The 12,279-nt window shown below is 42.0% G+C and overlaps 1 protein-coding gene across 1 annotated transcript in view; it reads left to right on the top strand.

Annotated features, from left to right (window-relative positions):
* The first annotated feature begins 64 nt into the window (after window positions 1-64).
* Window positions 65-12,279, top strand: part of ANAPC5 (anaphase promoting complex subunit 5) — a 13,003-nt gene continuing 788 nt past the window's right edge. Inside the window, exons 1-15 of the mRNA XM_010180903.1 lie at window positions 65-141; window positions 996-1,105; window positions 1,506-1,701; window positions 2,815-2,881; window positions 3,682-3,783; window positions 4,796-4,986; window positions 5,924-6,005; window positions 6,760-6,849; window positions 7,790-7,971; window positions 8,459-8,594; window positions 8,827-8,901; window positions 9,788-9,909; window positions 10,893-11,000; window positions 11,516-11,663; window positions 12,267-12,279. The exon at window positions 12,267-12,279 is cut by the window's right edge and continues 180 nt beyond it. Of these exons, the coding sequence (XP_010179205.1) occupies window positions 71-141; window positions 996-1,105; window positions 1,506-1,701; window positions 2,815-2,881; window positions 3,682-3,783; window positions 4,796-4,986; window positions 5,924-6,005; window positions 6,760-6,849; window positions 7,790-7,971; window positions 8,459-8,594; window positions 8,827-8,901; window positions 9,788-9,909; window positions 10,893-11,000; window positions 11,516-11,663; window positions 12,267-12,279 (1,693 nt within the window). The 5' untranslated portion in view covers window positions 65-70. The remainder of the gene's footprint in view (window positions 142-995; window positions 1,106-1,505; window positions 1,702-2,814; window positions 2,882-3,681; window positions 3,784-4,795; window positions 4,987-5,923; window positions 6,006-6,759; window positions 6,850-7,789; window positions 7,972-8,458; window positions 8,595-8,826; window positions 8,902-9,787; window positions 9,910-10,892; window positions 11,001-11,515; window positions 11,664-12,266) is intronic.

Genomic DNA, 12,279 nt, shown 5'->3' with positions numbered 1-12,279 from the left:
TTGGGGAGGGCGGGCGACCCTCGCGTTATGGCCTATCGCGACATATCGCTCTCCTCCCCAGGGCCCTGACATGCCGCTGTCGCGACTGCGCAAGGCCATCGAGGAGTCCTGCCCGCACCTGGCCAGCTCCGTGCACATCAGGTGGGCGCCGGGGCCGCGCTTCCCTCCCCTGCCCGCCCGCAGGGAACCCTTACCCCAAGCCCCTGCCGTCGGGGGAGGCCGGGGGGAGCTGCCGAGAGCCCGACACAGGCCCCGCTGTGGGCTTCTCCTGGAGGGAGGTGCCAAGGCTTTCCGAGCCCCCCTTCCCTGCTGCAGGGGCTGAGGAGCTGCTCACCTGGTACCTCTTGTAGGTTCTGTGCTTTGTGTTCGAAACCTGAAAGCGCCACTGCTCCAACCAGTAATTCTGTGAAAGATGATGAAGCCAGTGCGTGCATCCTCTGCGTTATCCGTATCTTCTCTGGTAGCTTTGAAGAAGTGCTCTAAAATGTGTAAATGCGCAGTCAGAAAAGCCATACATTTGGAGCAAAAATATACTTCTAGAGTTTTTTGAGCTCTTGTGAATAAGTTGTGACAGGCACACAAACTGAACGTCGCAGCCATCTGTTTCAAGGTTTCTGTGATGGAGCAGATCTGTTTTGGTATTGGCCAACTCAACTCACTGAACAGCAGGAGTTTTTAAAAACACTCTATTTGGTGTCCCAAATTGTTTTGTTAAAATAATAGCAATCTCTTCTAGTTGTTCTCTTTATTAAAAGCTCTGTTTAAAAAGGAAAAGAAAGCAAACAACCAACCCAAACTTGATTATTATTTGGCTTATTATTAATGTTTAATATATTTTTATTTGGCTCATGAGTATAAAAACCTTCTGGGCCTAATGAATTAGCTGCCACCTGGTTCTGTTTGTGTTGCCTCGTCTATACCCAAAATAGAAGATTATTTCATGTGATACATGTTACTAATGCCCTAAAAAAACGTCGTTTTCTTTCCTTGTTTAGGTTAAAACTTATGGCAGAAGGAGAACTGAAAGATATGGAACAATTTTTTGATGACCTTTCAGATTCATTTACAGGGACAGAGCCAGAAGTTCATAAAACAAGTGTAGTAGGTAACTGGTTGTTCTCCATAAGCTGTATTTCATACGATATCTGTTATTGATGTGGTTTGCTCAGGATACAGCTTTGGTTTTCTTTTTGGGGAGGGGTAAAGATTCTGTAATACAATTTTTCTCTTCCTCAGATGTTTCACAGTAACCGATAATGTTGCATATTGAGCACCTCTTACTGATCTTAACAAATTTTCTGTGATCAGATGGTCTGGGAGATTTGCCACCCAAGTCGTACTAGATTTACACCCTGCAAACTGGAGTTTTATCAGTTGGTAGGCTGAGGTGACACACTTAAGTGGAATGAAATAATGTGACCGAAACTTCTTATTGTGATTTCTGGTCTCCTCTGTGAAGCAGCAGCCTTACAGGGAGCTGTGCTAACAGATGTTTTCCTTTGCAGGTCTGTTTCTGCGCCATATGATCCTGGCATACAATAAACTTTCTTTCAGTCAGGTCTATAAACTTTACACTGCGCTTCAGCAGTACTTTCAAAACGATGAGAAAAAACCCGGTGTTGATGAGAGTGATATGGAACTGACAAGTACAGAGGAACTGAGGGGAAAAATGGAGAAAGAAGAACTGGACGTGCCTTTAAGGTGATCTATTCATATGAAAGTCTTCCCCACTTCATAAGAGAATTCGTCTTATTTCAGATTACCGCTGTACACATCGGAGTCAACCTAAGCTTTGTGGAGCTCAAGATGCTGCTCCTGTTAAACTTCCCGAGCTCCACGATTGCTCATCTAGGCCCTGTGCATGTCCTGCCGCTATGGGGTGTGCTGTAATCCCGTGTTGTGACAGCAGAGCTGGGTGGCCTCTCCGTTTCCTTGGTGCCACCGTGTGGTAACGCTGGTCAATGGCAGAAGCTCTGCTCGGCGTCCATCCTCACTTGGGGAATTGCCGGCTGGAGGCTGGGTGCTGCCTGCACGTCCCACGCTGTGCTCGTGTGTGGTGTGTAAAGCCGCTGGAGCGGTCACTTCTGCTTCCAGCAAGGAAAGATTGCCGACTGAGGAAAAGTTAGGCTTGATGTTCTTGGTTTCTCTTTACACCCTTCTCCAAATAAAAGAACTCACATTGATTTCCATCAAAAATGAGAGGCGAATGTTGAGACTTTTCACCTGCTGAAATGGTGCTCCACTGTAAGAGTAATCCTAAGTGCATTTTGTGTATCCATACATTTAAGATGCACTTTCTAAATGGTCCTTATATAAACATGTACCTGTAAACGCTCTGCTACAGCACGAGTCATTGGCAGCGTTGAGGCTGGCTGTGTGCTCTGGTTGCTGCCTTTCCGTGGAATAAAAATTCTTTCTGCTGTTTTCTGGAGTGATGTGTGTGGCCAGAGTATGTGGCCTGCTGTGACTGTCTTCAAAAGAAAGGAAAATCAGAGAAAAGCCATTTGAATACATCACCCCAAATCTTCTCTCTGCTGTTTTTCTTTGGGTTTGCACCTGTCCGTATTGAGTGTTCACCTTGATCACCACCTCTGCAGGTTGAAGATTACAACTAAACTGTGAATCATTTGAAACGCTGACTTTGATGTAGTAGATTTTATTCATTACTTATTTTTCCTTTTAATTTCCTTCCATGCTTTGAGCTCTAATATCTCTTAACATTTTATAAAGCAAAGCTGTGGAGTGTCTGATAAGATTTATTTCCTTGTATTCTCTTTCATTGCCCTTGTTGCTAACCAGAGTGCTTTTTCTCAGGGAAGAAGAGATATCTTGCAGTGGGCCTCTTTCCCAGAAACAAGCAGAGTATTTTCTTTCACAGCAGGTATGTTAATTCTGAATAAAGTTGAGTAACTGATCCATAAAGTGAATTTCACCTTTGATTTTATCCACAGTGTCAGACATGATGTCTTCCTAGATCTGTTAAAGATCTGTTGATATCTTGTGCAGTTGCTCAGTATGAGCACTTGGGGCTAGAAGTGTCTTATCTGGGCGCGTTCACCAGATGATGGTATTTGATTCTGAGGTCTCTTCTGTTCTGACTCCTCACCTCAGGTTTGGTGTCTGCTAAATGTGCAGTTTTGTTGGTAACAAAATGTCTGTTACCACTGTGCGTAATTTTTTTCCTCCTAATTAGAGTATTATGGAGGAACCTGGATGCTTAGGACAGTTCTGAAATTTGAAGTGTTTTTATTATTCAGTGTTCAGTAACGCTTATTCTAGTAACTGGAGTATTGTAACTTTTTACTAATTGATCTACTTGCCAAAACAAACTATGGATTTACTTTTTATTTGTTTTCCTGATTTTACTTTGTTTTTGTGAGAAGATTCACATAACTCCAGGGAGTGATCTGTCGTGTTAGTTCTCCAAAGAGAAGCTTAAACAGAATTCTTTAAGTAAGCTGTTGTTTTCCTCGGTGTCTCTGATCTCTGGAAAGTGAATGCTATAATATAGCATAGAATAAAACCACCACTGACGTTTCAATGTCATAGTAGACGGAGCTGTTACAAAATCTCCTTTAATGTTCTCTCCAAGTGGATAACAAACTGGCAAGCATGTATCAAGCCTATTTGTAACCCTGTAGCTCGAGTTACTTATCTTTTACTTCCCAATTCTTATTCCAGGCCTCTTTGTTGAAGAATGATGAAACAAAAGCTCTTACTCCAGCATGTTTACAAAAGGAATTGAACAACTTGTTAAAATTTAATCCAGACTTTGCTGAAGCAGTAAGGATCTTTTTCTTCATCCAAAATGGTTGTAAAGGGACTTCTTATCTCTAGAACGGGATTATTTGGGGCTAATTCATTGTGTATTGAAATGTAAGCAGATGATAAAAATGTAAGCAGGTTGCATGTAAATGTTTAGTAATTCAGACTGGAACTCCTGAAGGTACAGAAACCTTAAGTGAAGTACTTAACCACAAGTCTAGCTTTATGCACAGATATAATCCTCTTCATTTTGGTGGGAATATGTGAGTGCTTTCTTGTTGAACTAAATCTAAAACTTATTTATTTTTACACACATTTTTCTAAGAAATTTCAGGCCTCGTACTCCCATACTTTAAAAATCAATATTAAGTTCGATATCTGTTGATTTTGCTTACTGATGTTCACTTTATTTCTGGTAAATAGAAATTTAATAGCAATCTATACTGAAAGCAGTAGGCACCTCACTTGGTTCCAGGCCTGTGCTGCGAGCATTCGCCTTGTTCCTCGACAGCTTCCTGCCGTACTTTCTAACCCTTCTTCCCAGTAGCCCTGGGCTGAGGCAAATGGGATTTTCCTTGCTCCCATTTGGAGACGTTTCATAGTTCTAGCATCTCCTTTCTATCTGCACAGCATTTGGAAGCAGTGCTTGTGCTTCAGAGTATCTTCCTGAGCACAGACACAGCAGGAGTCACGCTTCCATTCCCACTCTCACTAAACACATAAATGTGTGGATTTTACTGATGTAGAGGTCTCAGACTGGCTGGGATAATTCTGATGGCCAGATCTTGGCCTCTGGGACACCATCTGGAAGATCCTGTTAGGGAAAACAACTGATTTTATCCAAGATTTACAGAAATTCTGCACAGATATCAGTAGCACTGCAACTTCAAGCACTTTCGTGGCCATACAGTATTTCATGGTTGCACTTGTTAGGCAGCCTTTCTCAGTGAGAAGACTCATAGGAATTATAAACAAAAACTATGTTTTAATGGTTCTGTATAGCTAAAGCTGCTTTTGCTTCAATTTTTAGCATTATTTAAGCTACTTAAATAGCCTCCGAGTGCAAGATGTCTTCAGTTCAACGCACAGCCTCCTTCATTATTTTGACCGTTTAATTCTCACTGGAGCAGAAAGCAAAAGCAATGGGGACGAAGGCTATGGCCGCAGTCTGAGATACGCTGCTCTGAATCTCGCTGCGCTGCACTGTCGGTTTGGCCATTAGTAAGTTAACGCATTGTACTGCACTACTGAAATTCATCTCGTTTTGTCTCGTAAGTGCTGACGGAGCTTTTGTTCATTCTGAGAAATCTATTCAGGAGAAGGGACTTTCTCTGATTTGATAACAGCTTTAGTTGCATTTGGTTGGAATTTTCTTGGAATCTCGATTTGTTTTGGTTTGTTTTTTAGTTTGACATTTGTTTGGTTTCCATAATAACTGAACCATCTACAGCAGGGTAAGAGTTGACATTTGTCTGTGTCTGGTTGCAACTGTTTCCTAGGTATTTAAGTTCTCAATTGCTACATTTCCATGACCTCAGAAAGGTCAGTGGACATGGATGCCTATTTTCAGTTATGTTCTCAAGAAAGTGTGGTTGGTTTTCTGTTAACATTCCAATCAACATAGAGTTGATGATCTGGAAAAAGAATAATTAAAAGAAAAAAACCATCTGAGCTTTTTGAATTTTAAAAAGCCGTAGGAGTGGGTGTTGTTTTATTGATAAAGCTGGCTTACCCATCTCCATGTATGGTTTGCATTTATTGATTGCTGCCTGGATGCATCATGTAAAAGGACTGGAGGTGGGGAGGGCATCTGCGAAATTGAGAGCAACCACATTTTCTATGCAGGCAGATATACAGCGTTGCCCTGTTCCAACAATAACTGGGCACATTGGCACGTACAGGGTTTGAAAGCCTGCTTAGAGGTTACAGTTGCGTTTTTGTAGTGGCTTGCAAATGCCATCTGGCGTATTATCCTCAAGACAAGAATATATTGCTGAAGTGCTATGAGGAAGATACAGGCTTTCTCAGCAGTCTATTAAATCAGAGTTATCTTCTGAGTGTGATATGCATAATTTAGATCAGTATTCCTTTCTATATAATGTTGTATTTTAAGCACTGTGGGAATACTGATGTCTTCTCCCTTTTTGTTTGCTGATAGCCAGCAGGCTGAACTGGCACTTCAGGAAGCCATCCGAATTGCACAGGAGTCTAACGACCACGTTTGCTTGCAGCACTGCCTGGTAAGACAGCGGTGGTGACCTGGAGGTTAAGTCACCTTTGTCTGTGTTGTCCGAGCCTTTGCTCAGTGAACTGTTGCAGAACTACTCTTACAGTGGCATCAACAAGTGCATCAGTAATTTCCAACACTGAGGTGACGTTGCTTCTTGCAGATGGGTCACCCAGAGGGACTGCAGGGAGATCGTGAGATGGTTTTGTTGCACCTCAGGGTCACTTTCTTAAACAAGAGTTGTGGTCCTGGAGTACCAAGATCTCAGTATTGAGCTCCAAGTTTAGCCTGTTATGTTTTAAAGAGACAAAGTATTTAATAAACTTCTCCTTTTCTGTCTGTTGGATTCTCTAAGAGTAATCAGCCTCCTTTTGAGCAAACAAAAAGGAGGGAAAGACTTAGATTTCTCCGTATTTTGTTTTGTAATTAACATTATTGGTGTAATGAATTGGCATCAATGGTATCAAAATCTTGAGATGCTGCTTTCCACAGTTAACTGTACAATGGGGTTTCTGTGCTTTATTTGGAGTGAAGCACAGTTTTGACTCCTCCGGTGTCGACTGCTGTCAAGCCCATGTCCCAGTCTAGCTGCACTTCTGGTGTATTTTGCTCTGCAGCATTTAATAGCGGTTTCCCCAGTGTGATATTAATTCTGAAGAATGGTTTGTATTTCCAATGAGGTTTTGTTCATTCTTGACAAAAAGTAAGAGAAAAGTGCTGCCACCATAAGCTATTTGCAGTGAGATTTTAACTTTTTTTCTTGCTAGAGCTGGCTGTACATCTTGGAGCAGAAGATATTCGATAGCTGTGTTTTGCTGGAGCACTCTGTAAACAAATCTTTACATTTTGGTTTGCCGGTAGGTCCATTTCATTCATCCTTAACTTTCTTCTAGGACAAACACATGTGGCGAGGGGAGGATGCATGATAGGGGTTTGTGGCTGGTCTGTTCAAAATATGTAACTGAATTTAAACAGATCTGTTTTAACACTCCCAAATCTTGCTGTTTCTATGATTTTTACTCTTCATATTAATAAACCAGAGTTCAGTTGCTCTAATGCCAGTGCATTATTGCAGGGCTCACTCTTTTCCTTCTAACTTGTTTGCTTTTTACGCAGAAGAACTCTCTGTGGCTACTGGCTGGCCCCATGCACCATGCTGGCCTTAGGCCTGCAGCGCGATCTGCAGGTGCTCCAAGGAGGTTCTTAAGCTTCTGACTTCCCTGAACCTCAGTGCTGGTGCCTCTGGCAGGGTCTGAACACGTTTACTTGTACGGCTCTGTCTCACCTGTGAGATCTCACAAGGCAGCTGGCCCCTTAGCCAGTTTGGTGCCCTGAATCTGTTGGCTCTTAATGTTTAGTTCTGCCATCCCCAAGATCTGCAATCTCTTTTTTTTTTTTTAAGAGAATTGCTCTAAAAGGAATTAAACTGCTGATGTTGGGAGATGAGAGCAGAGGTGGCCACTTGGTGGGGAAGGGGAGGGAATGCTTTGTGTTTTCACAGCTGTTTCATCATTGGAGAAGTCCAGGTACACGTCCTGTCATCCTTTTCATGCCTTCTGTGTGGGCAAGCAGAAATTTTCACATCTAACAAAATGGCATTCACATAAGTGTGGGCGTGCATAAGTGGGTATTTAAAGAAATCCCAGGAGCAGCGTTCCTTTGTGCTGAATAACATCACCTCTGTTTCTTCAGAATTTTTTTCTTAGTTTAGAACTCTTTCTCCGGAGTAATTTGCAAGTGCAGTGTACTCTATTATAGTCTTTCAGTGCTGTTGATATTTGTTTTTCTTCTTCCCAGTACCTTGCTTCCCTGGGAATACAGTCCTTGGTTCAGCAAAGAGCTTTTGCAGGAAAGGCTGCCAACAAACTAATGGATGCCTTAAAAGATTCGGATCTGTTGCACTGGAAACACAGCTTGTCAGAGCTCATTGATATTAGTATAGCGCAGAAGACTGCCATTTGGAGATTATATGGCCGCAGGTATTTTGTTTCTTTCGAACTCTTTGGCTAGCTCACTGTACTTGTTAGCACATAATGCATTTTGAGTTATTTATATAGGTGTAACAAGCGGCTGTGTCTCTCCAGTGCACTAAAATAAAGCAATCAGACTGTGATTCGGTACAGGCCGAGTGCAATTATTTCCATTCTCTTGTGTTCCTTTAAAACTCATACTGGAGAAGAGATTGTGTTTCCATTTAGTAGTGGCAAATAGATCATAAGTTGCTCCTGTGCCCCTGTTTGCAGCATTTCAGTGCTTAGACCTGTGCTTAGATTGTGCAGCTTTCGCTCTGTAGCACTTGCTGTGCCTGCACAGTCCAGAGTTCCTGGACAGCAGTTTTACAAGTCTACATTCTCCCCCAGGCCCCTGACCTACCAGAAAACGTAGTCTGTTGCCATAACAAGACCACAGATTAAAAATGGTGGTTGTTTGTTGCTTGAAAGCTAAAAGATGTTTCTCTTGCACAAGCACCATGGCACTTCAACAAGCCCAAACATTGCTGAGCATGAACAGTCTGGAGGCTGTGAACGTGGGCGTTCAGCAGAATAACACAGAGTCCTTTGCTGTGGTACTGTGTCACCTGGCTGAGCTGCATGCAGAGCAGGTGAGTTTTATGGCTAGCTGCACAAAATGTCATTCGGTGAGAGGACGTGTGGGTGTTACTGACAGAGTGCAAGACTTGACTCGTGTTTTGTTCTGCTGTCGATGTCTGCATTGGGGGTGAAGGAAGTGCAGGGTTTGTGCTTGGCAAGTTCTTTCCACGAAGGCTGTGTCGCAACTGAGGGGAGTGGTGCTTGCCCCAGCGTGCAGTAACCAGTGCTGTTTCTGTGTTACAGGGATACTTTGCAGCTGCCTCTGAAATACTGAAACACCTAAAGGAAAGATTCCCTCCCAATAGTCAGCATGCCCAGGTAAAATATTTATAATTTAGCCTGTAAGTGATGTAACTGTTCTACAACAGGATCTGAATTCCATTGCATCTGAATTCTTTCCTATGCCATGGGCTAGGTGTTTGCTAGTTTCACTTGGCTCGTGACCTCACGGGAAGCTGTGTGGCGTGAACTTCTCTACAAAAGCATGAAAAAGATGCCCCTGTTGTTTGTGAGACATTTATCTCGCCATAGCCTCCTAAGAAAAAGCTGTTTAAATAGAAATGTCATTGACAGAGGAACATACACCTGTATGAGCACATATAGGAGTTAAATGCTCTGCATTGATTTGGAGCTTCAAAGGTCTGTTTAATTAGTGCTACTTATTTTAGTATATTACAATCCAGAAATAACGGTGAGAACAGGTTGGTTTTTGTGTGAATCTGGGAAACACATTAACACAGGACTTTATAGGATAGTATTGACATTGAAGTGTTCAAGATTTATTAAACATAGTTTGGTCCTTTTCGCTGAGAACAGGTTGGTTTTTGTGTGAATCTGGGAAGCACATTAACACAGGACTTTATAAGATCGTATTGACATTGAAGTGTTCAAGATTCATTAAACATAGTTTGGTCCTTTTCGCTACAGAACAAGTCTACTGTTTCAAAGCATTATTAATGACTTAAAAGAGCTTTTTTTACTTAAAATGCAGTCAGATAGGTGAGTTTTGGTATTGAAACATTAATCCAGACCTGAGCATTTCTGTTGAGGTCAGTAGTTTAGTAAATCCAGTGATTGGACAGTGGAGTTAGTTGTGTCTAGACATAAATACCCACAGGGGAAAAGAGCAAGTAAGTTTTAACTTGGGATTAGAAAACGAGCAGGCACAACTTCTAAAATTTGTTCCTGGATGTTTTTTGTTTAGCTTTGGATGCTCTTTGATCAGAAAATACAGTTTGAGAGAGCCATGAATGATGGCAGATACCACATAGCAGACTCCCTTGTAGCAGGAATTACAGCACTGAACAGCATTGAAGGCATATACAGGTAAAAATCTGTGAATCTGCAGATGCTTGCAGATGTGCCCTGCCAACATGATGAACAATTTAGCAAAATGATTGCTGGCAGTTGTGTGCTTGTGTTCTTCCCTTTCCAGAACTAATTACGGCCACGTTGTCTAACCTGTAGTGCTATTCCAGTAGAGTATGTCCTGCAGTGATAATTCCTCATTTCTCTGGACATTTTCAGAGCTGGGGACCTCAGGCCTGGTCTGAGCTTGGGTGTCTGCATCTGTGTCCTGGTTTCTACATCTACAAAGTGCAACGATGGGATTTTTCTCTCACCTTGATGGGTTCTTATTTCTAAAAGAGAAAGACACGTTAGATAGGGTTAAAACTTGTTTCGTGAGTATGGAAAAGAACTTTTTCTTGTTGATTTTCAATGAGGCAAAACACCTAAAAACACAGCCAGTGTCAGTAGCTGGAAGATCAGTGTTAAAGCTGTGGGACCTGATGCTTATCCTTTTGCAATTGGACTGTGATTTCCCTGATCTTTAAATATTCTGCTCTGTGGCTGGGTTCAGGGATTTTGGACACATCCCCCACTGCTCTGGATTTGGTTCTTGATTCCTTGTTCTCGTTCTTTCTCTGTTGCTCTGTATTCCTTGTTAGCTCAAGCCAATTTTAGCTACTTTACCTCATACCTGTTTTTCTTACAAATAATTACGTGTGCTTTCTAGCTTGCATGCCCTCCCACTTGTGCTGCCTGTTTGCCCTTTGTTTTTGGCAATCCCTGTTTGTATCTAAAGCTGGTTTATGAGTTGGATCCTTTCTGCCTGTGCGTTGTCCAGCTGGAATCGGAGAGATCCGATTTTCCCTCTGCTGGTGTGTACACTTTGTGAGAATGCCATTCTGCAGTTACAGGATACAGGGGTCAACAAAATAGAGACCTATTTTTCTGTGCTCTGAGGAGCAGAATTGTATTTAAACCATAAAAATACGATCAGTGATGTTTTCTTTCTACTACGGCAGAAAAGCCATTGTATTGAAAGCCCAAAATCAGATGTCAGAGGCACACAGACTTTTGCAGAAATTGTTGATCCACTGCCAGAAAATCAAGAACACTGAGATGGTGATTAGGTAAGAATTCATTTTTGGAGTATTCAAGCCACTTTGCAGTGATGAGGAGCAGCTGTTTCAGTGTGTCTGTTCAGACTTCACTAGTCTTCAGATTACCCACTGCAATTTGGAGATTACAGAAGAATTTCATTTATTAATCACGGTATGGAAGAATCCTCAACATACTGTGCAGTTGAAGCCTAGTCATCTTTAATACATAAATTAAAAGCTAGTGAACTTACTTTAAAGTTCTGTGAAGGCTTATGGAAGAAGGAAACGCAGCATCCACAATAAATAGAAATGTATGTGTGTAATTGTACCTTTGGGCTAACCTTCAGAGTAGTTACAGTGTTATTTAAGCTTTTGTGTGTCAGTGGCATCTCCTTTTAAGAGTGTAATTGAAGTTTATTCCATATACATTAATGTAACTCACAGTAAAATCAATACCACTATAGATGGAATAATTGCTTGAGGAAATAAGCGGATGTTTTTCACTAGAAGAAAAACGTCGTAATTCTTCCCCCTGGTTTGGTTAGGGTGTTGCTGTCCATCGCAGAGCTCTACTGGAGATCTTCGTGTCACATCATAGCCCTGCCTGTCCTGCTGCAGGCCCTCGCCCTCTCTCGGGAATACAGCCTGCAGTACTTGGCTTCTGAAACCGTGCTCAACTTGGCCTTCTCCCAGGTACGTCTGGGTCGGGTTTTCACAGGGCTTAGGGCAGCGTTTATTCTGGGGATGTGGGTACTGGTTTTATTCCTGTGAGATGTAAGAACACAACCTTGTTGGAATTAAATTACTGATTCTGAAGAAGTGTATTTTAAACATACAATCTTCTGAGGAAGTTAACAGAAGTTGAGTTTCATGCATCTCACTAAGATGTGCAGTTATTGTATATAATTAAGCAGCCAAGCATAAATCGGCTGTGCCTTCATTTCTCCAGTTGTTTTTTTTATGCTAGTATTTTGGCTTTCTAGTAGCACTGTTCAGCAGATGTTTGAATTAAAAACAGTGCTTGTAATGGACTTCAGTTATTGTTTATTCTGAGCTGGCAGAGACGTGGTTGTCAGCACTAAGTGCGGTAGAGAAGCCGTGCCTAATCATTTCAGATGGTAGCTCATTTCTACTAACAAGTTTTGATGTAAAAGAAGATCGTGGGGCAGAATTGTGTACCCTTGTCTGTAGTGCGTTGCATTATTGGAAACCCATGTGGCTTATGTTGGTCTTCTCTGAAGAAGCTGCTCTTATCAGTGGCTTCCAGTATGAGACCAGCAAGTTTTTCTCTTTCAGCTGATCCTTGGCA

The sequence above is a fragment of the Mesitornis unicolor genome, unplaced genomic scaffold (assembly GCF_000695765.1).
Source record: "Mesitornis unicolor isolate BGI_N332 unplaced genomic scaffold, ASM69576v1 scaffold10423, whole genome shotgun sequence".
In the NCBI taxonomy this organism is placed as follows: Eukaryota; Metazoa; Chordata; class Aves; order Mesitornithiformes; family Mesitornithidae; genus Mesitornis; species Mesitornis unicolor.
The sequence above is the reverse complement of the archived record's forward strand: the minus strand, read 5'-3'. Positions and strand labels throughout refer to the sequence as shown.